Raw genomic sequence first — 27,972 nt, 5'->3', positions numbered from 1 at the left:
CGCCGCGCGCCACCGCTAGGCAGTTGGCGGCGCTGCCCTCCGCCGGGATGGGTCTCCCGGAAGGACTGGGCGAAGCGCGGGCCACGCCGGTGCGGGAACCTTCGGGATTGGCCGATAGGAGCCCCGCTCTGTGATTCCGCCCACCCCCTCCCTAGACACCCAAGTCGGAGACGCTGGGGATTGGCTCCCGGTGGACACCCGAAGAAGCCAAGAAATGGTTCCGCCTCCCTCGCGCATCCCGGAGAGGGAGCTCCACGGATTGGTCCGCGGAGGCTCGGCGCGCGCCGACCCCGCGCTCCAGGGTTGGCTGAGGGTGTGCTCGCGCTGCCGGAAAGCGTTGACGGTGATTGGCCGGAGGGTGGGGCCGGCTATTTGAAGGAGACGCGCGGACCAAATACGCACTTCAGTCCGCGGACAGAAGAGGCGGGAGCGGTTCTAGGTAACGCTACCCGGCTGACCACAGAGGACTTCGGCGCGGGCTCGGCCCCAGCTGTGGCCTCTGCCGCAGCCCGGCAAGGCGATGGCCAAGGTTTCTGTGCTGAACGTGGCGGTGCTGGAGAATCCGAGCCCTTTCCACAGCCCCTTCCGGTTCGAGATCAGCTTCGAGTGCAGTGAGGCCCTGGCGGACGGTGAGGCTGGGCCTGTGTGGAGATTCCCCCTCCTCCCGGCGGACCCCGACCTCCCCCGTGAAACAACTGATCTCCCTTCCAACCCTGATCTCCCTCTTTCCCTCCGCTTCAGCCCCAGCCTCCTTGTAGAGACTACCCCTGACACCCCATGGCCAACCCAGCCCCCTGCCCGGGGTCACTCCAGTTATCCCTGTGGAGACCTCATCACCCCCCTCTTTTTTCCTGTGGAGCTCCTACTGGGCACCTATTTTCTCTGTAGAGACCTCAGTCTCCACTCTTTAACCTGCAGAGACCTTCAGTCACCCTATCTTCCCCAAACTCCCTCCCTTTTTCCGCAACGGAGCCCCTCTATCACCCTTTCTCCCTGTGAAATCCCTTTCCCCCGTGGCAAGACCTAATTCGCCCCTATCTCCCCACTTGCCTCCCAGTCCCCTCCCTAGCCTGCTGATATTTAAAACAACCCCACCCCCTCCCCCACCCCCTTCTGATTGTTTTCTACCCCAAAGCACACATCCTAGAACCTGACTTCCCACCTCCTTAGCTAGGCCCCAGTTTTCCACTCTTGAGACCCACCTGGGGAGGCAGGGCAGGTTTCCAGCTCCAGTCTTGCAAGATAACTTGGTCTCCCCAGCTTCGGTCCCTCCCTCCTCTCTGCCTGCTTTGATAAACACTCCTATTGGAGGGGTGGCGTAGCCAGGCAAGCCTTAGCCGGCTCCCACTGTCTGCCCACCAGGTTCCAGCTGATCTACTCGGGCGCTTCTTCCAACACTTTTGATGGTCTGACCTAGTCTCGGGGGGGTTGGGTGGGCCAGGCTGAGCCATGACGCTATCTGGCTTCAAACAACCGGCTGAGAGGTCAGAACTTTTTGTGCATCTTTTCCAGGGTGCTTTCACAGACGTACTTATTCATCTGTGTGTTATAAAGGTGGACATGGCTCTCATCTCACAGATGAGAAGACGGAAGCCACAAAGAATGAAAGACCTTTCAAGTAAAGGTCTATAAAAATCTAAAATGTACGGTTGCCCAGGGACTCTTGGCACCACTTTCAGGAAGGAAGTACTCCATTAGACCAATTCTCCACTTGGTGGTTAAAGGAGAAGAAACAGCCGCTGAGGAGGTGGAGATCTGTGAGGCCATGGTGTGCTAACTAGCACCTCTCGGCGGTAGGTGGGTGGTTTGTGGGAAAAGCCAGCCACTTGGATTAGCTTGGGGCAGATACGGTTTGAGATCTGTGTGCTTTTGGGCCGGGCCGATGGATCCATCTCTCCGAGGTTCTTCTCCTTTTTAAATTAAGGAATCTACTTGTGACTAACTATAGAATAAGCCCAGTTAAATCCTTTCTGGAACAAGGCAGGGTGTAAATAAATAATTAAAGTGTAGAATGACACTGTGGAATAAGATTTAATTTTAAAGCCAGGAGGAGATGTAAGGAGCTAATAGGTTAAGGGATTCACAGTTCCCAGAAGGCAGGAGATCGGGTTTCAAACAGCCTGTTTGCGCTCCTTGCATTTAAAAATGGTTGCATTGTCATTATCTAGCAGTTTTATTCCTAGGAAAACCCCTGCCCTGTTACTTTACTAATCTGTTTATAGACTCAGAGCAGGAAAGGCACAAGTCCACCGCTGGTCGTTTTTTAATAGAAATGAGATGACTTCTCCAAGGTCACACAGCCGGTCTGTAGAAGTATTGACACTAGAGTTTGTCTCTGAGTCCTGAGTCCAGAGTTCTCCGCTTTTACTATAACCCAGAAAGAAAGAATGCATCCCTCATTTTAGAAATGGAACATGAATAGAACTGAGCGTAGAATTTATTTCCACACCAGGACACTCTCAAAAGAGAATGAGGAGAGTGCTATTACTAATTACACCCAGACAATAAAGCTTTTGCTCAGAGAAATTCAAGTTGGAAAGCAAACTCTGGCCTGAAAATCCAGACTCTGGTTCTGTCCCTAGGGCTATCCATGACTCTGACCTGCCAACTTGCTCCCTGCCTCTTCCCGGACTTCTTCCCATGGAGCAGAGAGAATCCGTTTCCTGACTCCCAAACAGATGGAGGGGGCCTGGCTTTAGGAGTCTCTCCGATTCTGGAGAAATCTCAGTCCTGTCACCTTGACACTGGCAACTGAAGACCTGACAAAAGACCCAACCCCCAGTCACTGGCTGACCGTGTTTCCCCAGGGCTCTGGGCCCCTTTGGTTCTTTTCTCTCCTCAGCAACTGGAAATAGATGCGTCCAAGGCATAGGTCCACGTTTAATACATTACGTGTGTTTTTCCTCTGTTTCATGGAGAAATTCAACAGTTGCTGTTTGAATAAGTCATGGAAGCAGATGTTCTGACCCACAGCTGTCACCGTGGTCAGACCAGGGTTCGTCTATATGATTATGAAAAACGGCAAAGTGATAAACAGAAAAAAGCCTCCTACATGGGCGGTTTCTGTGTTGTGTTGTGTTGTGTTGTGTTGTGTTTTAAAGCAGGAAACATTCTCCAGCTAGTTCAACTAACGATAGTTTTTTGCATGGCTTTAATCAGGTTGTTGGTTTTGGTTTTGTTTTCATATATAGTGGAGGAGCATGTTGTCAGGTGTTCGGTTGTAAAGTTAGAGCATGAAGACAAAATTGAATATTGTCAAGTTACCCTTGAAGTTGCCTAAAAAGTTAGGTGCACCATGTTTCATAGGTACAATTGAGTCCTGTATTCCAGAGGAATGAGTTTGTGCTGTATTGGTGATTGATATCCCACATCTAATTCTAAAGAATGGTTATATTCCAAAATGAAGCCACTTAGGAATGCTTCTGTTTAAAACACTCTGGCAAGTTTAAGCTGATCCAATCTGTAGGCCTTTATCTCAATCATCTGCTATCTTCCATGGATGACTTCAGCAGCTCCTCTAACCCTTGAGTCAATATTTCACTATGGCCTTCTGTAAATTCTCTGATTTCTTAACGGCCCGCATTGAGGGAGCCGTTGCGGCCCGTTTGCCTGGCTGCCAGCACAGCATGCTTTCTCTTCCGGTCAGCACCCACTCCGGTCGCCGTTTAGGTTTTGCCAATGGTGTTGGACATCAAGTGCCTGTGGCCTACGCGGGGCCTGCTCTCCTTCAGGCTCCTTTTTCCTGAGTAGAGGGCCTGGGTAAAACTGCAAAGCGACAGAAAGTCAGTGTATCAAGGAAGAGCTCGGGGCTCAGGTGTCAAACCTCCGTAGTTGGGGCCCCGCATAGCTGCGTTTCCAAAGTTGGATGCTCTTGTGGGACACTGAACCAAGAAACAGGGCAACTTCAACAACAGTTTACTTCCTGTGAAACTTCCCCCCCGCCCCGCCCCGCCCCTGGCTGCTGGAGCTGTGGGTTGTGTAATTTCAAAGAACCCAAAATAAGTTTCAGGTCTCCTGCCAAGCCTCCGTGTACTAGCGTGACCTTGCCCCTGATACACTTGGACCTCCTGCAAGAGGCAGCGGTGACCAGGGATTTCCGGCGCTTGATGGGCCGGGTCTCTCCTTAAGCACTTTTCCTTTCACCTTGCTAGAACATACTCAGGGATGAGATCCCCCCACTGGATGGGATGAAAGAGTTGGGGTTCGGAGGATCATCTTTTGGTGCCACATTTGTTGACTGAGTCACTGTCACCCAAGGGTCTAAGAGCCGGCATGAGTTGGTGCCTGATCTGGAAGACCTGGGGACTGGCTGGCTCCCCCAGTGGCCTCGTCTTCCCCCTCCTGCTGTCTGGCTCTCCTGCTGGATTGGAATCTGCTGCCATGCCCCAGTTGTCGAGGGATCTATTCAGTTCGGTGGCACCGGTCCCTGTGTGTGAAAGAGGATGCTGCTTCCTATCCCAGCACCCAGTGGGCAGAGCCCTGAAATGGCCCAATTCCCTGCTGTTCCCTCCTCAGCACGCCTCTGTCACGTGGCGCCTAATTCAACCTCTGCCATACGGTTCACCCTCAGGCTCTGAGATCCCCGAGTTCCCCCAGAGGTGCAGAGTCGAGGTCGCTTGGCAAAGCTAGGCTCACAGGAGAAATTCCCCCCCTAGAATTAGAGGCTCGTGCCCCTTCCAGTGTACAGGACAGTGGTGCCCAGCCCTTAGTGCCCAGGAGATGCCAGGTGTTCTTGAGAATAAAAGTCTTCCAGTATATTAAGGATCTGTCCAAAACTCGAGAGAAGACCCTTCCCCTGCCTTCGTGCTCCCCAGCTATTTCGAGTCCCTAACACCTCATATCCTTACAGACCTAGAGTGGAAGATCATTTATGTTGGCTCAGCGGAGAGTGAGGAGTTTGATCAAATCCTAGACTCCGTGCTGGTTGGGCCTGTTCCAGCAGGGAGACACATGTTCATCTTTCAGGTAAGAGAGACAAGGCCTGAGGCTTCGGCACCTAGAATTCTCCTCTTCTGTCCAAAAGCACACGGTGTGGTTCAGTGGTTCAGGTTCAGAATTCTGGCTCTTGCTTTCAAGAACTGTCTGACCTCTCAGAAGTACTTCACACGTTTCCCTTTCCTCCACCTCTGTGTCATCGTTGTCACCATGAGCCACTGATTCACAGTCGATTCTCCTTATTCACGGGAGTTATGTTCCAGAAGGTCGCTGTAAATGCTGAATTAACGAATACCGAACCATTGCCCCTGCAAGAAATACGGATTAGGTTCCTACAAGTCCTATTTCTGTCAACCAGTAAACACGTAAGCTTGTTTTATGTGTGTTTGTTTAAAGACCCTTTATTTAGTATTATTGTTGATTCATTCCCATTGACCTCCTGGCCAACAGCACTGTAACTCATGCCTGAAAAAGGCTTATCTAACACACGTATTTTCTCCATAAGGCACATCATCACCTTCTTGCCCTTAGGGACCCTAGACAGTAGTAAGCACTATGCTTGGTGGCCTTTTTTTTTTTTTTTTTTTTTTTGTTTATTTTTGAGACAGAGACAGTGAGAGGGGGGAGGGGCAGAGAGAGAGGGAGACACAGAATCTGAAGCAGCAGGCTCCACACTCCACGGCTCCACACTGTCAGCACAGAGCCTGACGTGGGGCTCAAACTCACTAACCGTGAGATCATGACCTGAGCCAAAGTCGGACACTTAACCAACTGCCACCCAGGCGCCCCAGTGGCCTTTTTTTTTTTTTTTAATGTTTGTTTATTTTTGAGAGAGAGAGAGAGAGACACGCACGCACATGGGTGGGGGAGAGGCGGAGAAGGAGGGGGACAGAGGATCCAAAGCAGGCCTCACACTGGCAGCAGTGAGCCGACGCGGGGCTTGAACTCACGAACCGTGAGATCATGATCTGAGCCGAAGTTGGACGCTCAACCAACTGAGCCACCCAGGCACCTCTGGTGGCCATCTTAAACTGCAAAATCACCAACAAAAAGCACCAAAATGTGAGAAACGTGGCATTAAAAAGACCACAAAAAGGATGCTCATTTACAATATGTGCTGAGATGAGGTGAGGTGATAACCTCCCCTGGGAACACGTACATCAGACAACTCAAGATTTTTCCCCACTCTGTGCATGTCTTCAAATGACCACGAAAACACCCCAATTTTGAGGTTACAGGTAACTACTACTAATTAGCAAGAAGGCGAATTCACAAATGAAGATTCACTATAGCTGCTACATGACTCTAATCCAGTGCCACAGGGGCTGCAGGAGCACAGGTACAGGGCAATTCTTAACGCTCCCTGAAGTTTGAGAGGCTTTGCTCAAATCCTCACCTACCTCCCCCTCTGCTCCTCCCACCCCAGTCCAAGCAACTCCATTTCGTGCTGTTAGGAGGTGTTACCTCATCCACCTGTATCCAGGCCCCAGTGAGCCCGCCTACTCCACTCCACAAGCAGGGCTGGCGTCCCGAGCATTCGGCCCGTGCAGCCACAAGGGCCTTGCACCCGGCACAATGTTCTGCTGTCGCTGGCTGAAACTTACTAACTTGTGAACAAGGGACCCCATGTTTCATTTGGTTGTATTGGTTTCATTTTGCACCCGTTACACAGCTGCTCCTGTCCATAACAACACACCCCAAATCTATCCACGTCTGTCCTCTACTTCCTGGTTTAAGTTTGTCCCTGCTCCAGGATGACTACTGTAACCTCCTGCCCAGTATCCCTGCTCTAACAGCAGCCGGCCGTCCTCCTGTCACAGTGTCCCACACTGCCACTCCTTTTTTTTTTTTTTTTTTAATGTTTATTTTTGAGAGAGAGAGACAGCACAAGCAGGGGAGGGGCAGAGGCAGAGACACAGAATCCGAAGCAGGCTCTAGGCTCTGAGCTGTCAGCACAGCCCTACGCAGGGCTCAAACCCATGGACTGAGATCATGACCTGAGCCGAGGTTGGACGCCTAACCAACTAACAGACTGAGCCACCAGGCGCCCTGAGAGTTGACTCAATTTTGAAAAAAAATTTTTTTTTAATTTTTAATTTCTGTAAGAGCGAGCATAAGCAGGGAAGGGGCCCGACACAGGGCTCGAACTCAGGAACCATGAGATCATGGCCTGAGCTCAAGTCAGACCCTTAACCAGCTGAGCCACCCAGGCACCCCTGCCAGTCTTCTTCACAGACCCCTTATCTCCTGCTAAACATTCTTGGTCTTTCCTGAGCCTTTAACTGGTCCAAAAGACCCTGGGTGGCCTGGTACCAACCTGCCCACCTGTTCAGCCTTATCTTATGCTGCCCTCCCCCCTGCTGACTACACTCCTCAGCACCACTTCCTTCTTTGTGGCACTTGTCACACTGAGCATTTTACAGGCATTTGCAGGATTGATTCTGTCTTCCCCACTCGATTAAAAACTCCCGTTGGCAGAGACCATACTTTGGCTCAGTAAAATATGTGTTGCTTGAAAATCATTGTATTCCTGGTTGAGGTGTGGCTGTGCAATCAGTACTAAGGCCCAGGATGTGTTTCCTCTAGGCGGATGCCCCCAACCCATCCCTCATCCCCGAGACCGATGCCGTGGGTGTGACCGTGGTCCTCATCACCTGCACGTACCACGGACAGGAGTTCATCCGTGTGGGCTACTATGTCAACAACGAATACCCCAATCCAGAGCTGCGGGAGAACCCACCCCTGAAGCCAGACTTCTCTCAGGTGGGGCTTGTCTCTGCACTTCCTGCTTCAGACAGGCTGGCTCCTTTGCACCTGGGGGAGTTGACTCATTGGAACTGGGAGCCAAGGTCACTTCTGAAGGTTTCCAAGCCATCCTCAGATCTTGCAGCTCCAGACTAGAACTGGAGAGAGAAAGGTCTTTTGTTTCTCAGAAGCACCCCTCGCAGAATCAAGATTAGATAGGTCCCAGCCCTAAGTCATGGTACACAGGCGCTCCCTGGAGTTCTACATGTAGTTGTTGATGGAGATGGAATAAGTGAGATCTGTTCTTCCTAACTTTGGGGCAGGGCTTTGGGGGGGCCCCGGCTCTGCGGGAGTAATGAGAGGGCATGCCGACAAGGGTTGACATTCGTCTTTCTGCCCCAGCTCCAGAGGAACATCTTGGCCTCGAACCCCCGCGTGACCCGCTTCCACATCAACTGGGACAACAACATGGACAGTCTAGAAGCCATAGAGAACCAGGACCCTGCCCTGGGCTGTGGCCTCCCCCTCAGCTGTGCTCCCATCAAGGGCTTGGGTCTCCCTGGCTGCATTCCTGGCCTCCTCCCCGAGAATTCCATGGACTGCATCTAGCTGCAGGGATCCAGGCCCAACCTGAGCCCAGCTGGGATTGTGGCCAGTCTCCTAGAGCATCTGGAGGGGACACGTGGGCCTCCCAGACAGTCCCATGGAGGCCATCTGGAGGACTCTGGGGCCATCAAATACACCAAGGCTAGGCAGACATGGCTCTGAGGAAGGAGCGGGCCTCAGGTCTCTCCCAACCCTGACCCAGAAGGATCATCTTACCTCTACTGCCCAGGCCTGTAGGAAGCGGGTACTTCAGTTTTTAATTCTTTGTGACTTGTGTCTTTTCTCCTTTCCACACACACTATAAATTCCGCCTGCAGGCCTTTGTGCCACCATGGTCCTGTGAATACCACTGACCCAAAATTCTTCCCACAGACCTCCCTGCCCTGCCTTGAGACTTTCTTGGTCAATGTCTGGCAAGGCTCCAGCACTATTGAGACAAAGGCTGTCATTCCTGTCCCTTCCCAAACATCTGAGCAGATCCACCCAGCTTTTTGGAGTCACAGGCAAGAAATCTTGGTTAGAAGGTGGACTTGGACATAATTTCTGTCCTTCCAGGACAGTTTTTAGGTCTTTTTAATCCAACAGCCTCTGGAAAACCTCTGTTCCCAAAGCTGTGCTCAGCAGGATGCTGAGGAATGATAGTCCAACTCTCAGTCACAGCCACCTTCCTGTCATCTCCTAACTGGATCTGGCTTTCCCTGGAGGCTGTCACAGTGGGAGGATGGCATGTTGGAGGAGTCCGCTGTGCTCTGTCCATCTCGGTGTCGGCATCGGGCCCCTCTGCAAAGACCTCATGCTCTCAGGCCACAGACAAGACTACAGGCACAGGAAACAGTAGGGACTCTGGAAACCTCTCCTCCTGCCATGCTGCCCCTGCCACGCCCGGCCCTCTCGCTGCTACGTGGATGCTGTTGTGATTGCAGTTTGTATATTAAAAGGTTTTTATATTAAACATGTTTGGTTGGTCTAAAAATAAAAAGCACTTCATCTAGACTGTTTCTGCTTTTGTCTTAGGTGGGCTGACCATCTCTTGTCCATCTCTCCTCGTGACATGCTGAGGGGGCTCTTGCCCCAGACAGTGGGTTGACTGTCCTGTGTTCCCTTGCTTAGCTTCTTACCCTAGTCTTAATTGGTTACCTAATTGTACTCCAGACTGAGGTTCAAGGAGGGATTTTTCTTTGTCAAAAGTTAAGCAACCCAGCTGTTCCGGATAGAGCATAACCAGTGAGTTTTTAGACTTTGACCTTGACCCACAGGAAGAAGTTAACATCATGCTCCAAGGACACACACAGCAACATACTAAATTTTACTTTACTTTGTAACCCCACAGCCCAGGGTAGACTGGTCTGGCTGGTGAGCCATTTCCCCATAATTCACAGAAGTGCCCAGACACTTACCTCCCAGAAACTGGTGGACCTAGGAACATGGGTGCAGACAGCTACTGGATAGGGTGCAGGTTGTAGAAGCCTATAGGCAGGACAGCAAATTGGCTCGTAGACCTGAGACTAGCTAGCCCTCTGAGTCAAGATAGCTGGCTCATCCAGCCCCCCTCCCCTCTTGGCACCTTCTGTTTGGGTCTTCTGTAGTGTTTCTCAAGTGGGGGGAAATTTAACAATGTCTGGAGATGGTTGCGGGGGGGTAGGGGGGCTTCTACTGGCATCCAGTGGATAGAGACAGGATGCCTTTAAACCTTCAGTGTGCAAGACAGCCCCCTTCCCCAACAAAGTATGACCCTGCCCCAAATGTCAGTAGTGTGGCAGAGAGAAACTGACCTCAGGCTGTGTTTTAAAAGGGCACCCAGAAAAATGGTCATCTTTATTGCTCTGGGATAAAAGGAATCCTGAGCCTGGCTATGCCCCAGACTCATCTGTAAAATGGGAGTGATGCTAATAGTACCTCCGTGAGAGGAGTGTGGTGAAAAGTTATTTAATGAGTGCCAGCTCTTACTACTGACGCGCACAAGCCCAGGGTAGATGCCCAGCAAAGGGATAGACACAGAGCCCCCTTCCAACCATCCCCTGTTCCCGGGGCCCAGCATCCTCCTGAAGATCTGGCTGTGGCTGGGGGAGACCCAGAAGGCTCCTCGGCCTGGACCCTGATATCCTGCGCCAGGCCTTATGAATGACGACTGCCTGCGGCCCGGCGACCTCTGACCCGAGGCGCCCGCCGCACCCCTCCCCCGCTGGCAGGTGGACAGAGGCTGCGCCGGGAGGGTGGGGGGAGGCCCTGGCGCCAACCTCGGCTGGCCGGCGGCCGCTGCCGCACTGAGCGGAGGCGGGGGACTGCGGCGCGTACGAGGCCAGGCGGGCGCTCGCCTGGACCGCCTCCTGGGCCTCGAGCGCGGCGCGGCTGCCCGCCAGCCTCTGCCGCCCCGCCCGGCCGGCCCGGGCAGTAGGCTGCATCTCCGCCCCGCCCTCTCACCCCGGGATTGACACTGAACGTTCTGCGGGGGGTTGGCCGGACGGCTCGCCTCCGCCAATTGGCGGCCTCGGTGGGCTGGCCAAGGGCCCTGTCGGGAACCTTAGCCAATCAGGTGCGCCGGCCCGCCCAGCTGAGGCCTCGCAAGCTCGCGAGTGGTGGGGCGTCCGCGGAGCGCGTCACGGAGCCGAGGGCCTATGGAGGCTCGGGAGGGTCGTGTAGGGCCAATGGGCAGCGGCGCGGCGCCGTCACTCAGGGCGGCCTAGGCCAATGAGCGGAGGGCTGCGGGGGCGTCACGGACAGCAGCAGCGGACTTGGGCTGAGGTTCCCGGGCGGGCGGGCGCGGAGAGACGCGGGAAGCAGGGGCTGGGCGGGGGTCGCGGCGCCGCAGCCAGCGCAGCCAACCCGAGGGGCCGCCGCCGCCGCCCAGCGCGCTCCGGGGCCGCCGGCCGCCGCCAGCACCCGCCGCGCCGCAGCTCCGGGACCGGCCCCGGCCGCCGTCGCCGCGATGGGCAACGCCGCAGCCGCCAAGAAGGGCAGCGAGCAGGAGAGCGGTGAGTGCCCGGGCCATGACCCCGATCCCGGCCTCGCGCTGCCAGCCCCCACCCTGTCCATCACCGCCTGGCCCCTCCTCCTACGCCCCCCCCCCATTTCTCTCTGCTCATCCCCCAGCACCCCTTCTCCCTGCCTGTCCAAGGTTGGGGCCCAGAGCCCGCAGAAGACCCCCGAAGGGGCCTCTTTGCCAAAGGCCACCCCCCACCGCAAAGACTGTGCCCCCCCCCCACCCAGCTGTCACTGCCAACCAAGGCACGTATGACCGCTGGGGCCCCACATGGGGCCCTGTCACCACCCCACCCCCTCCTTTCCAGGCCCCTCTTCCCAGATTCTAATCCCCCCACTTCCTCACTCACCTCTCCCACTGATGGGACCCACTACCAGACCCTGACCAAGGCTTCTGCCAGTTTGGGAGTGCTGTGGGGTCTGCCTCCACCCCGCAGGGACCTTGGCCACTTATTGACCACACCCCTCCCCCCTCCAGCCCCCGCCATCTTTCTCCTGCCCTTCCCCTTTTCACCTTATCACAGCCCCCCTCCAAACCCACTCTGCCCCCCTTAAGCATTTCCCAGAGCCACCTCCAGCATTGTTTTTCCCTTGTGTGTCACTTGGCATGGGGGACAGGATCTTTCTGGGTCCCTCTGCCCCTCTCTCATCCTGTCACTCTGCCTCTCTGCTTGTGTTCCCTCCTCCAAGCAAACGTCTGTCCCTTGCTGGGGTAGCAGACTGTTTGTGAACCTAGAGAACTGCTTCAGGGCTTCCAAAGCCAAGTTGGGCCCATCTTGCTGGGAGTCATTGCATCTTCTTTCCTGGGTTGGGGGTAGGGGGGCAGCAGCAAAGCCCCTTCCTATTTCCTGGTGTGCCGTGAGCTCTAGACTTCTTGGAGTGCCCCTAAATAAATGGTTGTTTCACAAGTGAGGCGCTGTCATTCACCCAGTTCCCAGGACTTCTTCACCCGCTCCTGGCTCAGGATGAAAAGTGGGGTATGAAGTGCCTGGGTTTAGCAGGGCTCATTCAGCTTGAGCTGGGATGGTGAGAAAGGGGACTTGAGGCTTGACAGTGGGGAGAGTAGTGAGTGATATCTAATGACTTGCTTTGCCAAGGGACAAATAGATTCTGATCATTCCCAGGACTTAGCCAGAGAGAAGTCTGTTTCCCCCTCAGCCCCCAAATTGTGTTGGCCTTTTTGTCCCAGAGAGATTCTGTATGTATTTTGTCTGCATTCTGGAAATGCCTTCAGAAATGGCCTCAAGCCCCTTCCTCAGTTCCTCCAACTCTTAAAATGTCATCACTCCAGACCTATGGCTGGAGCCTAGCTAGGGTCCCCTTCCAGTTACTCAGAAATAGTCAGAGCTGAAAAGAGAGGCCGTGTCCAAATACACCCTTCCCAATTTCCGGTCTCAGACCCCTGCATCTGAGTCCTTTGAATACCCCCTCCCAGAAGGATCCAGGCATGAAACCCAGGGAACTTTATTTCCACGCGGATTCAAATGGCAGAACTCAGAATCACCAAGCAGCCATGAGAAGGCCTGACATGTCACCAATGGGCGGGGGACAGGGAGGCAAGTGCCTGTAGCTGAGCGCTTGATGACAGAAGAGCAGGTGGGTAGTGACCAAAAAAGGTCTGGGCATGAGCTCGGAGGGGACTAGGCAGAGGGGGAGGGGCTGGGCCCCCAGCAGGTGAGGCTGGCTGGGAGGTAGAAGGTAGAGGCAGGCAAGCGATATATTGAAGTAGCTCAGTTGAAAGTTGGGGAGATGACATAGTCCTGGAAAACTTTCAAGGCGTATCAAACACATGCAGTGTGGGGCAGGAAGCTACCCAGGGAAAAGTATCTCCCCCACCCCGAGAAAAAGATCAGAGGCTCTGGAAGGAACCGCTAATTCTCCCAGAGCGCGGGCTAGACACCCAGGAGTGGACTGTCACAATGAAATAGAGCTCCTATTTGTTGGGCATCTAGGATGTGCCAGGCTAAATGGTCTCCATAGATCCGTCCGCTTGAGTGATTTTTATAGGAGTTTTATCTGAGTTTTCCAAACACGCCGAGTTTGACACGGAGGATGTCAAAGAGGCAGGATTCACATCCAGATCCACTTAGCAGCCAGCTTCCTGGACCCCAGAATTTCCCACCCCAGATATTCTCAAGGTGCCTCCCTGATTTTTACTCTCTTCACTTACATTTTCTTAATTGAAAATAATGAAGTTTCGAGCCACTTTCATTCAGATGCAAACTTTGATCTGTCCTAGGCAATCATATAAATGAAATCATGAGACCGCTGTGCCAGTTCTAGTCTCTGTGATACACATTAAAACATAACATAACTGGACAAACGAAACATCTCTAAAATGATTTTATGCCCTACCAATGGGACCCTGGGCATACTTTGGGAAATGCCACAAGCTGTACTTCCTTCCAGAGATTTGCAGGGGCTCTCAGAGAAGGAAATAAGGTGAGAGAGGAAGCCCCTTTTTGCTCCGAGGCTCTGATTCCAAAAGGATGGAATTAGACAAAATTTGCCCTCCTGTTAACTATGGTGGGGTGCCGGTGGGGGCGGGGGCAGTAGCCAGGCCAGCCTGCAGGGGGCACCTGAATTTCATCTGTCAGCTGCCAGCCTGACCTGGGGAAGGAAAATGCCCAAGCCACCGCAGGCACCACTTAGGCATCCTGCAGCCCCCGTGCTGCTGTCTCCACGGCAGGGCAGGACAGTGTCAGCTTCCTCCCAGGAGGGCAGGGATCTAGAACAAGCCCTGGGATGGGGCGGGGGAAATCTGTACACAAAGATGCCAAAGCCATTGGCAGGGGCCTGAGTAAGATGCTAAGAGAGCGTAGAAGAAGAGCAAGCCCAGGGGTCTGAGCAAGCTGGAGAACTGAGAGAAGGCAGTGGTCCCAAGAGGCCCAGGGACAGGCGGCCAAGTGGAGCTCAGGCCTTGGCTGGCACTGGCCGTAGGCACCCCTGGGAGCTGGCCCGCAGGAGAAGGGGCAGGGCTGGTGAGAGGGAGCCCCCGGATACCCCTCCAGGTCCCAGGGACAAGCAAATCCAGGCTCTCTGAGAAGTGTCCCCAAGAGGTCCCTGGCTGGGAAGAATTGGGGCCCTGTAACATCCTTCAGAAGTCTGTCTGAGAGGCAAACACCTGTCAGGCAGTTGTACGGGTGCCCAAGAGGGTCCTGTCAAGGCAGCTTTTTCCTCAGCCAGGAAGGCCTACAGAAGCTGGAGGGTCCTATCTGTCCCTCCCCTGCACCCGTTGGTCCCTAAGTTAGGTTTCTCTTCCTGCCACCACCCCCCAAACTCCCTGCCTCCCCCTATAGATAGGGCATTGGGGATGGGTAACCAAGCTGGTACAGCAGGTCTCATGAGCCTTCCCAGCCACCGTAGTCTTGGTGCCCTGAGAGGAAGACTGAATGATGGCTTCCAACCCCAACGATGGTGAGGCTGAGCCCTGTTGCCATAGCAACTTCCCAGGCACTGTCTGCCCCTCAAGCCAGGGAAGGGCTGCAGTGGGGTTTAGGGAACAGGTGGCAAGGAAGAGTCTGTGGACCCCTGGCTGGCCCTGGAAACCCCTCCCTTACTAACAACCCTGGCCTTGGGGGCCTGGGGAAGACCAGAGGTGTGGGTAGTTCAGACAAGGGGAGATGGTCCACCCAGAGTAGGAGTCCAGCTCAGACTGAGGCAGTAGAGTGGTCCAGCCCAGTGTTGGGTTAAGCTCAGAATGGGTGTTGGTTCAATTCAGCGGTGGAGTCCAGGTTTTAATGGATGATGGTTGAGTACAGAATGGGGGTCCATCTGACTGGGGGTGATCCAGTCCACAATAGGGATCTAGTTCAAAATAGGAGTTGGTCCAGTCCATTGTCGGGGTCTAGCCCAGAGCAGGGGATCCAAGCTAGATTAGAGGAATCAGCCAGCCCAAAGTAAGGGCCCCAGCCCAGGCTGGGCATCCTTGTCCCAGAATTCCCAGGACAAACAGGTTTCAGAGGGCAAAGTGTGCTGAGATTGCTATCTGCTGAGGGGGATCTGAAGCTGGGCTTCCTCCTCGTGCTGTGGCCCTGGCTTTTTGAAGGGTGTCTGGGGTTCTGTCTGTTAGCCCAAATCGAATCCAGACCAGAGTGGAGGCTGGCAGCCACCCCCCATCCCCCATAGGAGACATAGCAGTGGGGTGGTTTCATAAGCCAGGAGCTGGCTGGGTTTCCCTTCTCTGCCACTTCCTGTTGTCAGCAGGGGCCAGGGGTGCTGGGCACTTTCAGGGAAGCTGCCACTGACCCTCCACTTTTTTGGGGATCTGGAAAGAAGGAGAAAGATGGTCAAGGCTGCCTCCCCCTCCCCCACCCCTAGGTTTAGCCTTTCGTTTCCGGTTGGACTTTCGTGGCTGAAAGCAGAGCCAAGCTCAGGGCAAGGTTTGACAGAGGCCAAGGACATCCTGCGATATCGGTCCCCTCTCTGCCCCTACATAGAAGCAGGACGAATCCAGATGTACCCACTTTTCTCTTGGGGTACCAGGATCTGGAGGCTCTAGGTTCAAAAAGGACTTGGGGAAGGAGCTAGGGTAGCCCTTGGCCATTCCCCCCCCACTCCCCACCCCCCCACCTTTCTCTCCAGCGGCTCTTTCAGCTAATTAACGGGGCTCTGGGGCCTCTTTGGCCCCCAGGGAGCCCCTTGCTGCTGCCTGGGCCTGAACCTTAACTCCTTCCCCTCTGCCCAGTGGGCACTGCCCTGGGCACATCCGGTGCCATCCTCTGGGTAGTTCAGCACCCACTGAGGAAGTCAGGACCTGGCATCTTGGGAGCAGTGAAGTCTCTGGAACAGGAAGTTAGCTTTAGCACTCCACCCCTGGGGCAGCCAGGCCAGCCAGAAGGGACACCCTCAGGAGAATCTTCCCACTGCCTTCTGCCAAGGAGGGCCTTTGCAAACCTTGGCCGGCCAGGAGCAGGTACCTTTAAATGCTTCCCTGGCAACCAGCTCCTCCTCCCCGGTCCCCCGAGGCCCTCCAGAGGAAGCCAGCTTAGAGGCTCTGCGTATTCCTGGTTTCCCTGCAGAGGGAAGATTCCAGGGAGAGCCTAGGGCAGCCTGGGATGGATACGGGGTCAGGCAGTGGCCAGGGCAGTGACTCGGAGACGACCTTCCAGCTGTGGCTACAGCTGCTCCTCTGGGCCCACCTGACTGTCCGTTTCCTGGGCTACCTGCACCACGCCTTCTGGGCACCTAAGGCGCGGCCAGCACCCTGAGCCCCCCTGGCCAGGGGCAGATGGGTCCCAGCTCACTCTATCCCTCTCCACCTTTCCCATTGCACCCTCTGCTGGAAGAGGTAGGAAGCAGAGGTGAGTATGGGGACTCCAGGCTGGGGTTCCCTCCCATCATGATCCCTCTTTATCTGTCCAGTCCTTCTGGCACTGTCCCCCCTCCCCTACCACTGTGCCCAAATCTGGCAAACCAATGGCATCAGAAGGGACACAGTCTTGGCCCTTTTATCCTTTGAGAGTCCAGAGAAGAGCTGTACTAGGACCAAGGCACCCACGGAGCCCCTCAGTGGGGTCCCAGCGGACAGCCAGAAGCGCAGGCCCACTGAGACAGGAAAAAGCAGAATATGGCAATTCTCAGGGATGGCCGAGAGCAAAGAGGGAAGCAGGACCGGGCATCCTCCTGGATTCTTTCCACACCCCTTTCTTTGCTCTCTTGGGTCGGCAGAGGTAAAATCCCAAGAGGGTACCCTCTCCCCCAACCTTCATCGAGAATTCAGGGCATATGTTTGGAGGTTGCCAAGGAGGGTGCTGTGTGTCAAAAAAGATCCTGCTAGTGAAAGCACTGGATTTGGTGCAGCCCCCAGGTCTCAGGATGTTGGTGGCCCAGCCAAGTACCGGCCTAGAACTCCTGGCCATTCCTTGACTGCCCCCTGTCTGCCCAGTCACTCATTTTAGGGCTTTCCTAGCCAACAGTCTCTCCATCTGCCGCCCTTGTAGCCCCGTGGAAGGCCCTTCTCTCTAAACTCTGAGGGGTTCTTGGGGACAGTGGGAGTGGTGGCCACCCGTGAGGCTGTGTGGGATTCCTGGCATGGTGTATGCGTAGTCCGGGCAGATGACAGGCAAGGCCAGAGTGCACATGTGCAGGACCCCTTGGGCGGCAGTCGCCACAAGAACAGCAGGGGGCGGAAGACCACTCTGTCTCTGGGCCACCCTGGTGAACTGCCACCAGGGTTAAACTTGTGGGCAGTGAGGTCCGGCAGGCAACCTCAGGCCTGGTCAGTCTTAACAAGTGCAGTGAGAGTGGTAGCAGGTCTGACCCATTAGGGCAGGAATCAAGCATAGAAAGCATTCAGCCCAGCACTGGCACACAGGAAGGGTCCCTGAACAGCAGCGAGCCTGGCCCCAGCTGGTGGTTACAAGGACAGGCCTATACTGTAAGAATCCATCAGACTAGGGGCGCCTGGGTGGCTTAGTCGGTTGAGCGTCCGACTTCGGCTCAGGTCATGATCTCACAGTTCATGAGTTGGAGCCCCACGTTAGGCTCTGTGCTGACAGCTCGGAGCCCGGAGCCTGCTTCGGATTCTGTACCTCCCTCTCTCTCTGCCCCTGCTCGCACTCTGTCTCTCTCTCTCTCAAAAATAAATAAACATTAAAAAAAAATGTTGTTAATAAAAAAAGAATTCATCAGACTGTACACTTAAAGTCTGAACAGTCAATGCACCCTCTGTGTTTTATACCTCAATTTTTCTTAATGTTTATTTTTTTTCAGAGAGAGACAGAGCGTGAGTGGGGGAGGGGCAGAGAGAGAGGGGGAGACACAGAATCTGAAACAGGCTCCAGGCTCTAAACTGTCAGCACAGAGCCCGATGCTGGGCTCCAACTCATGAACTGTGAGGTCATGACCTGAGCCGAAGTCAGATATTTAACCAACTGAGCCACCCAGATGCCCCATACTTCAATTTTTGAAAATACTTAAAAGCAAAATAATAGTTGCCATTTATATGGCACTAAACCCCATACCAGCCACTATCCAACCCCCTTTGCCAAGATTAGCTCATTCAGTCCTTAAAACCCCCGGCTGTGTCATTACTATTATTGTCCCTATTTTACAGATGAGAAAAACTGAGGCCCAGAGAGGTAAGGTCAGTTGTCTAAGGTTGCACAGCTCATCGGAGACCAGGCTGGGATTTGAACTTGATCTTGTCCCAGAGTCCTGGCCCTTAAGTGCTTTGCTGGGCTCCTTCTCAGCCTTGACGAGAATGCCTATTTTCAAGCCTCGGTTTCCTAGGGTGTTAAATGGGAAGAATGGATAAAAGGAAAGTTGGTAGGTAAGCCAAATGAGATAGTGGAGACAAAGCAGCAGATCCAGGAGGCCTTCAACATTAGCCGGATGGTGATATTCGCCTTGGGGTGCTGAAGGGCCCATGGGTGTGGGTATTGGATAAGGCTCCCCTTGAACCAGCTCCGCAGCAAGGAAGGGCCCCTGGACTGGCAAAGGCAGGACTGGGGCCAGCTGGGGGCCAAGGCAACAGCTGAGCCCCCCAAGGCGCCTGCTACCCGAGCCCCGGAGGCCTCCACCCAAGGCCCGGCCTCCCCAGAGAAGGGGCTAGAGAAGCAGCCAAATCCCCAGGCTATAAATATCTTGGCTGCCGTCGGCCCTGGCCATGGAATGTCGGTCAGAACTGGGGCGAGTGGGGGTGGGCTGGCCTGGGCACAACTCTCGGTACCCCTAAGAGTAACCCCCAAGTCACCTTGCACCCCATTTGGGACAAAGTTGAGGTTGGATCCCACTTCCCTGAGTAAAGGGGTCCCAGACCCCAGCCCAAATCAGGGCCCCCCAGAGCTATTCTCCACTCAAGCAGGGCGCTTGAAGCTACTGGGAAAGGGTCAGTCTCTGGGTTGAGACAGCTGCACCCCACTTTGCACAAATGGGCATCTCCCCAGGAATAGCCTAGGCCCACCCTGACGAGTTAGAGTCTCTATCTAACTCTCTCTCTTTTCCTTTCAGTGAAAGAGTTCTTAGCCAAAGCCAAAGAAGATTTTCTTAAAAAATGGGAAAATCCTGCTCAGGTAAGCCCCCTGAAGCAGAGCCCTGGAAGGAGTAAGCCGATGGCCCCCCCATCCTCCAGCTGTGTCCCCATAACATGGCAAGGATTTTTAGGGCCATGTGGAGGGCTCCAGACCTGCCCCCATTTGCTCCCTAGATGCCTGTGGGGGCTCCTGGGTGGAGGCACCCAATCACCCACTGCCAGGCTCCCCCACCCCACCACCCCCATCCACCTGGTGGCCCCTGCCCCCCCTCACGCAGCTGCCAGCAGTTCCTGGGCCCCAGGCCAGGGCCGGATCTGGCCCCTGCCACCAGCCTTAAGGAATGTGTCTTCGCCATCTTGTTTTTCCGCCCCCTGTCCTCACCCCCATCACATGCCACCCACCCCCCAGGGCCCCCTCTGCTGGTGGCAGAGAGGATGCCCCAGACCTTGACCTCGCAGGCCACTTGGGTGGGGGGGTCCCTGACCCTCCCAACTTCTCTGCCCACAGAATACAGCCCATTTGGATCAGTTTGAACGAATCAAGACCCTCGGCACGGGCTCCTTTGGGCGGGTGATGCTGGTAAAGCACAAGGAGACCGGGAACCACTTTGCCATGAAGATCCTCGACAAACAGAAGGTAAGCCCAGCCCCGCCAGGAGGCCGCCATCCCACCCATCAGGCCTTCGTTCGGGCTGTTCCCACTGACTGGCTGGTCTTCCTAACTATCTGTTCACCGACTGTTTCCTGAGCCTTTGTGACGTGCCAGACTCAAGGGCCGGAAGGGCCCTTACTGCCTTCATGAAGCTTCCCCCCACACCAGCCGCTGATGAGAATCCAGGCGGGGGAAACGGGTTCAGACACCCAGCCTGTGTCAAGGCAGCCAAAAGTCTCCCTGGGAAAAGTGTTTTATTCACACAGACCTCATCTCTAGAAATATTTTTGAGACCCTACGTGATGCCAGGAGCCGCTCTAGAGCAGCACCGTCCAACAGAAGTGTACTATAAGCCATGTATAGTTTTAAATTTGCCAGAAACCCCACTTAAAAAGTAAGAAGAGGGGCACCCGGGTGGCTCAGTCGGTTAAGCATCTGACCTCAGCTCAGGTCACGATCTCACGGTTCATGAGTTGGAGCCCCGCATTAGGCTCTCTGGGATCCTCTGTCTCCCTCTCTGCCCCTCCCCCGCTTGCACACGCACTCCCTGAATGAATGAATGAATGAATGAATGAATGAATAAATAAATAAGTAGTAAAAAGAAACAGGTAGAATTAATTTCAACGACGTGCTTTAATTAAGCCAGTATATCTATGATGTTACGATTTCAATGTCTGTAACCAGTGTAAAAATATCATTAATGAGACGTTTTACATTCTTTTTTTCTGTATCAAGTCTTCAAAATCCAGCATGTGTTCTACCCTTACACCTCTGTTCCGATGTTAACTTTTCCCTAGAAAAACCAGAAAAAGCAGAGGAGTTGGAAAAGCACATTCGCACACAGCCCAGGTGTTCCAATGAGTAACTGCATTGAGTGTTTTTATATTTTCATTTTAGAACCTTAAGATTTTTAAATTTTTAAAAAAATTTTTAATGTTTATTTTTGAGTGAGAGAGAGAAACAGTAGGGAAGTGGGAGAGAGGGAGGGAGACACAGAATCCAAAGCAGGCTCCAGGCTGTCAGCCCAGAGCCCAATGTGGGGCTCGAACTCACAAACCTCGAGATCGTGACCTGAGCCGACGTCAGACGCTTACCTGACTGAGCCACCCAGGCGCCCCTAGAACCTTAAAACTCAGTTCCCCAGTCAACTAGCCTGGTTCTAAGTGCTCAGCAGCCATACCTGGCTAGCGTGGATTATACCGGGCAGTACAGGTATAGACCCACAGGATACAGCTATGAGCAAAGCAAAAAAAGCCCTACACAGCAGATGAGAGCTGACTGAGGGGCCAGCCTGCCTGCACACGACATGCGGGCCTGATACTGACTAGCTGCAAGTGACCTTGGGCAAATCACTTCCCTTCTCTGCATCTGGATCTTCCAAAATGGCATGTTCACAGTGCATACCCCTCAGGGCTCTTGTTTCTATGTGTGAGGCACCTGCTGGGGACAGCTGAGGGTTGAGGAGGAATTAGCCTGGGGTTTGAGTGGCTGTGTGGAGGGTGCCCTGGATGCAGGAAGGGTATTTCTAAACAACCCATCTCGTAGGCATTACTCTTGCTTGTCTTTTCAGTTTCAGCTTAGCTGCCCCTTCCTCCAGGAAGCCTTCTCTGACTTCCCCCTCCCCCTGACTTTACTAGACACCTTATCTGGGCATCCAGAGGCCCCGAGCTTCCCCCAGCACGGCTCTGACACCTCTGGGCCGTGAGGCCTGGTGACTCACATGTTCTTGCCCTGAACCGCATGCCATGCAGGGACAGGCAGCCTCTGCCTTCTGGGTGTCCCCAGCATTCAGCCCAAGGCTCCACAGACCATAAGCACTCAAAGGAACTAGCCCAGCCCGGGCACCTCTACTTCCAGGCATCGGGGAAGAGGAGGACCCTCTCACACACCATTCTCTTCGCCCTCCCTTCCCACCCCTGCAGGTGGTGAAGCTGAAACAGATTGAGCACACCCTGAACGAAAAGCGCATCCTGCAAGCGGTCAACTTTCCGTTCCTCGTCAAACTCGAGTTCTCCTTCAAGGTGGGGTCCCCACACCCAGTGGCCAGGGCCACTGCTGGCTGGTACAGCCTCTGGGCTCCCAGAGCTGGGACGGGGGCCAAGGACAAGCAGGGGCTGCCCAAGGAGGCAGGCCCACTGACAGGAAGGAAGGAGAGCCCCAGAGGGATGCTAGGGGAAAGGAGTCAGCCTGAGACTCTGGGAGACCCGTGTTCAACTCCTGGGCACACTAGCTTCTAGCTTGAGAACCTTGGGCAAGTCGCCCAACCTGGATGCCATCCCTGCAAACCGCCTCTGCCTTTTACAGCAAGCACCTGGCACACGGCTATAGGCACAGGCTGTGCCACGCAGCCTGGATTCAAATCCCAACTCTCTGCACTTCCCAGGCTATTTGGCGCTGGTGAGGGACTTCACTGCCCTGAGCCTCAGTTTCCCCATCTATAAAATGGGGATCATAACGGCCCCCATCTGAAGGGGTTGCCGTGACTGTTCCGAGCACAATGTGAGCACCCTGCCTGAGCTATTTTGGATGCTGTCCTAAGCTGTGACTGCAAGATCTGGGAAAAGCCATTCAAGGCCTAAGACCCAGGCAGTCACAAGGGCCCCATGCGTGATTGAAAGCAAAATTGTCATCTCAGGCTTTGGTCAAGACAGTCTCAGACATGAGCCACCATGGGGTCCTCTCTCCAGCCCAGGCCTGCTGGCCGGTCTCTTACACCCCACCCGCCGGTGCTCACTTTCACCCCCTATAAGCAAGATAAGAACTGCCCCCTTCATCTTCATGAGCAGAAGGAAGCGAGACGGGTGGCTCAGGAAGTACAGTGCCTGGCGCTCAGAGCAGACTTCTCATGGGAGCCAGGATTGTCGTTGTCGCTTTATTTTGGAACACCTGCCACGTAAGGGCACCAGGCCTTCAAATGGGGCCTTAGGCTTAGGGAGCGGGGCCCTGATCAGCTTCTGCTTCCCATAGGACAACTCGAACTTATACATGGTCATGGAGTACGTGCCTGGCGGGGAGATGTTCTCACACCTGCGGCGGATTGGAAGGTTCAGGTGAGCTGGCCAGCCCCTGCCATAATGGGCCTGGGTGTGTCCATGGGTGTCGTTGCGTGAGCGAGCTGTCCTGGGGACGTGAAGTGGGCTCTCGGGGTCTGTCTGGGTACTTGTTCCCGCTGAGCCAAGGAATCTGTGATTTCTCAACCAGCACAAAACAAAATAAACATGGTGACTCTAGGTGTCACCATTTAAGTTGGCAGTTTTAAAATGTACGCTATTGTTTTCCTTATGTATATAGAAATGCACTTTGCATACAACAGAAGGCACAGGTGTTCAGTGTTCTGCTCCATGAGTGTTGACAGTTACATACGCTGTGAAACCGCCACCCGAAATACCATATAGAGCATTTCCACCAACCCTAGAAAATTCCCTCGAATCCTTTGCTTGGCAAATCCTTTCTGGTTTCAAACACCATGAGTGTGTTCGGTCTGAGTTTGGCCGTGTTATAAATGGAATCACACAGTTCATATTTTCTTGGTTCCTTTCTTCTCCTGCTTCCCATGATCATTTTGACACCTAGCCGTGTTGTTGAGTATATTCATCGCCCATCCTGGAGGTGGCGTTGGGTACAATTCCATTGTACGAACCTACCACGGTCTGATTCTGTTGCTCTGTCGATGGACATCCAGGCTCTTTCCCATGTGGGGTCACACACGAAAGAGTCTGCCCTGCTTACAGATTTTCAATAGCTGGGCCGGAGGTGGCTCTGTAGGCCCAGCTGCTAGACCATTTGGAGGTAGGCAGGTCGTGCCAGATGTGGCCACCCGCACTCACCGTCCCCTCCCCGATTGTCCCCATCAGTGAACCTCACGCGCGCTTTTATGCGGCCCAGATCGTCCTGACCTTCGAGTACCTGCACTCACTTGACCTCATCTACCGGGACCTGAAGCCGGAGAACCTCCTCATTGACCAGCAGGGCTACATTCAGGTGCCCACCAGGCCGGGCGGGCAAGGGGCAGGCCCAGGCGGCCGAGGGCTGGACCCACCCTCCCTCCTTCCTGGCCAACAGCCCGTTCTCGTGCCCGCAGGTGACAGACTTCGGTTTTGCCAAGCGTGTAAAAGGCCGCACCTGGACCTTATGCGGGACCCCTGAGTACCTGGCCCCGGAGATCATCCTGAGCAAAGTAGGCACCGCCCCGCCCACCCCACTGCCCTGAGGCCCACCCCCTCCCTGCCCTCCTCCCCTCACACTGTATCCCTTCTCACTCTAGGGCTACAACAAGGCCGTGGACTGGTGGGCCCTAGGGGTTCTCATCTACGAGATGGCCGCTGGCTACCCGCCTTTCTTCGCTGACCAGCCCATCCAGATCTATGAGAAGATTGTCTCTGGGAAGGTGAGGCCTAGATAACAGTGGCTAAGCCCCCAGACAGACCCTTCCCCCACCAGTTCTGCTCACCATGGAGCCCTGCTTATTGTCAGAACGATCTGGAAGTTCATTGAGTTAGGCCAAGCAATGAAGCTGGGTGCACCAGCCACCTTAACGGGCGAGCACCTCACACAACCTCCCCATCTAATCCTGGACCCACACTGCTGAAACTTCAAGGGCTTCCAAAATCCCAAGCCTCACCTGAACACCTCTCCAGCCCAACAGGAGGCTCAGCTCGCCTCCAGTCACCCCACTGAGCCTGACTTTTCACAGTAGAAAAGAGACCATGTGCAGTTCCCAGGTGCCCCTCCAGACCTTGCAGGGATCACTTAGGGTATGTGGCCCATGCCTCCCCTCCCAAATGCAGACTTCCTAACTCTCAGGGTGCAGGTAGAGGGGACAGAACTGTTACAGGGTGTGGTGATACATGCTCACTGCCCCACGATGCACCCCCTTAGCTCTACCCCAGCACTTTGAAAGAGTGATGGAGCTCAGGCTTGGAGAGGGGAAATGTCTGGCCTGGGACCACACCACGGCATCATCCTAGGCCCCCAGGTCTCGAGATAGGTTGGGAACCCCACCTCTCCCCTCAGCTCACTACCTTGCTGTGGGGACCCAGCCATCCTTCCACCTAGCCCAGGAATTAGTGGGAACAGCTCAGCCTGGGGCAAGTGCCTTCACCCCTCTGAACCTCCTCTTACTACTCATATGAGAATGGGGGGACCAGACACTTCTCAGCTGCAAGGTGGGGTCACGAAAAAGGGGAAGACGAGGTGTCTGCCCCCAGACAGAACAGAAATTGCAGGGGAAAATGGCCCAAAGTAGAAAAAAAAGAAAAAAAACTATGGACAGTTCTGAGGGGGAAGAGAAGATGAGCGTAACTCCCTTCTTTGTAGCATTTTACAGTTCCCACGCACCCTCGGCAGTATTATCTCCCTCATGCAACTCTGGGATATCTGCCCCATGCCAGAAAGGCAGGCGCAGGCCCAGAGAGGTTAAGGGCCATGGCCAAGGTCACACAGCATGTAAAATGTAGAGCATTGCTGAAAGTCACTTCTTGTAGCTGTAAATCCAGTGACTACTTGCAAACAAAGTTTGGGCTCCCAGGGTTTGGGGAAGTTTCTGGGAAAGTTAAACTGGACCTTAAAGAGAAGAGTCAGTCAGTGGAGAGAGGGGGAATCAGAAAAACAATTGTTCCTCTCCTAACCATGAATATTTCAGAAATCCCCAGACACCAGTAGAGCTGCCCGAGGAAGCAGTAGCTAAGAATGCATGTTCTGGACTCCCAACAGACCCAAGATTAAACACCCCCCGTCCCACTCCTCTGTGTGACCTTAGGCAGGCTATTTAACCCCTCTGAGCCTTTTTCCTCTTCTCTAAAATGGGAAGCATCATAGCATTTACCTTAGAGCAGCAGTTCTCAAAGCGGCCCCCTCTCCAGCAGTATCAGCATGGCTGACGAACTGGCTAGGTACATGGGTTCTCAGGCCCCACTCAGACCTCCGGAATCAAACTCCAGTGGGCCCAACCAGCTGTTTTAATGAGATTCTGAAGTGCACTCAAATTGGCAGCCCTCTACCTGGTAGGTCTATGAGGCAGCAAAGGCAACCCAGGCTCCCCAGACTCCAGACGACTTGCCCACCCTGTGTTAACCCCCTCTCTCCAGGTGCGGTTCCCATCCCACTTCAGCTCCGACCTGAAGGATCTGCTGCGGAACCTACTGCAGGTGGACCTCACCAAACGCTTTGGGAACCTCAAGAATGGAGTCAACGATATCAAGAACCACAAATGGTTTGCCACAACTGACTGGATCGCCATCTACCAGAGGAAGGTGGGCCGCCTCCTTCCCCGTGCCACGTGCTCCCCCCCCCCCCCCAGTGCACTGAGGGTTTTGGGAGGAGGCTATAAGCCAGAGAGGGCTGCCAGTGGAGAGATGGAAAGGGAAGTGGCATTTGAAAATAGGCCGCAGGCTCTGAGTCAACCTAGCTGAGGTACCTTAGAGCAGTGGGGGTCTAGAAATGGGATTGTGGGGTCATTTGGCCACTCTGTGACCTTGGGCAGGAGATGCCCCTCTGGTGAGTTGGCTATAATGAGATTCTTAGGTTATTAAGGTGAATTCACAGCCTGATGCTAAGCTCAGGCCTGGGTCAGAGTAAGTCATCTCATAAATGTTAGGCCATTCACATTTATTGTTATAAGGATGATTATGTTGACTACTGAGATCTGAGTGGTTCTTAACCCCTCTCTAGGTGGAAGCTCCCTTCATACCAAAGTTTAAAGGCCCTGGGGACACGAGTAATTTCGACGACTATGAGGAGGAAGAGATCCGAGTCTCCATCAATGAGAAGTGTGGCAAGGAGTTTACTGAGTTTTAGGGGTGTGCCTATGCCCCCATGGGTTTTCTTTCTTTCTTTCTTCTTTCTTTCTTTTTTTTTTTTTTTTTTTTTTTTTTTTTTTTTTTTTTTTTGGTGGGGGGTGGGTGGGAGGGTTGGATTGAACAGCCAGAGGGCCCCAGAGTTCCTTGCATCTAATTTCACCCCCACCCCACCCTCCAGGGTAGGGGGGAGCAGGAAGCCCAGATATATGGAGGGATGGAAACACCAGCTGCTCCCCCTCATTCCCTCACCCTCCTGCTCCCACCCCCAGACCCAACTGCTTTTGCCTTCCTCCTCCCCTAAAGCCCCACCCCCAACCAGCCCACTTCTGCCTGTTTTAAATGAGTTTCTGAGTTCCAGTCAGACCACGTCTTGCTGGTGTATTCAGGGACAGGGTGTGCAAAGAGAGGCCCAAACTTAACTCCATCCCCATTCCCCCAAACCACAGGCATCACCAACTAATGAAGGAAAGGCCAGCCTTCTCTTCAGAGCAATGGTGACTGGAGAGGAGAGATTTTAGTGACCTGTTCAGTGGGCTGCTTGCTAGAATTTAAAAAAAAAAAAAAAAAATTTGTATACTCTTATTTAAGTTCCACCAGTGCCTCCCTCCCTCCTTCCTCTACCCTTACCCCTTCCATGCTCCCCCCACTTCCCAAATCCATTTTAACTAGGCTGAGAAGCAGACTGAATTTGTAAAGGAAGGAGCTGGGGTTCAAACCTCCGCCCCAAGCTGCTAATCTCCTCTGCTCCTCTGCCCACTCCCCCCCACCTTGAGGGGGGGGGGGGTGTCCCCTGCCAAGCCTGGAAGGGTCTCAGCCCCTTTAGGAAGCCCCTACCCCTTCTGCCCCAACAGACCTTTCTTCACCCTTGGGCTTCGGGACCGAGACAAAGCAGCTGCCCCTCTCCCTGCCAAAGAGGAGTTGCCCCCCAAAAAGATAGAAGGGGAGCCCCAACCCCAGGGTCTTTCCTCCCACCAGCACTCGCCCCAAACTCCTGAATTTTATTCTCAGCTAGATTTTAATGCCCAGCCTCCTCTCAGCTCAGTTGGGAAGGCAACCCCAGCAAAAGAAGGCAAAGCCCTCCTCCCTCTTGTGGCCCCGGGTTCAAGGCCAGGGTTGCTGGGGAGGGGCTGCCGGTTTTATTCACCTAGCAGCCTCCGCCCCCCCCCCTCCCCCCAACCTGGGCGCTCCTCCTCTGCTTAGCTGTCAGCTGTCCATCACTCCTCCCCCCCCCCATTTGTGCTTTTTTCTCTCTCAACAGAAAAGTGGGGAGCCCCTGGGGAACC

The 27,972-nt window shown here is 54.2% G+C and overlaps 2 protein-coding genes across 4 annotated transcripts; both read left to right on the top strand.

The window, feature by feature from the left end:
- Positions 1–12: 12 nt before the first annotated feature.
- Positions 13–9,277, top strand: ASF1B (anti-silencing function 1B histone chaperone). The gene is made up of 4 exons (XM_007098136.3): positions 13–629; positions 4,850–4,965; positions 7,522–7,698; positions 8,083–9,277. Exons 1-4 carry the CDS (start codon positions 521–523, stop codon positions 8,287–8,289), a joined length of 609 nt encoding a protein of 202 aa, XP_007098198.1. The 5' UTR covers positions 13–520; the 3' UTR covers positions 8,290–9,277.
- A 1,879-nt stretch (positions 9,278–11,156) lies between these two features.
- On the top strand, positions 11,157–26,758 carry PRKACA (protein kinase cAMP-activated catalytic subunit alpha). Of its 3 annotated transcripts, none has more exons than XM_042978377.1 (10): positions 11,157–11,258; positions 19,219–19,280; positions 19,749–19,877; positions 21,815–21,913; positions 22,860–22,942; positions 23,747–23,873; positions 23,974–24,069; positions 24,157–24,279; positions 25,979–26,143; positions 26,562–26,758. In XM_042978377.1, exons 1-10 carry the CDS (start codon positions 11,213–11,215, stop codon positions 26,685–26,687), a joined length of 1,056 nt encoding a protein of 351 aa, XP_042834311.1. In that variant the 5' UTR covers positions 11,157–11,212; the 3' UTR covers positions 26,688–26,758. The 3 variants fall into 3 exon arrangements, with proteins under 3 accessions (XP_042834311.1, XP_007098200.1, XP_007098199.1); XM_007098138.3 differs by lacking the exon at positions 11,157–11,258 and adding an exon at positions 14,638–14,682; XM_007098137.3 differs by lacking the exon at positions 11,157–11,258 and adding an exon at positions 16,481–16,568.
- The last annotated feature ends 1,214 nt before the right edge of the window (positions 26,759–27,972 follow it).

The sequence above is a fragment of the Panthera tigris genome, chromosome A2, assembly GCF_018350195.1.
Source record: "Panthera tigris isolate Pti1 chromosome A2, P.tigris_Pti1_mat1.1, whole genome shotgun sequence".
In the NCBI taxonomy this organism is placed as follows: domain Eukaryota; kingdom Metazoa; phylum Chordata; class Mammalia; order Carnivora; family Felidae; genus Panthera; species Panthera tigris.
The sequence above is the reverse complement of the archived record's forward strand: the minus strand, read 5'-3'. Positions and strand labels throughout refer to the sequence as shown.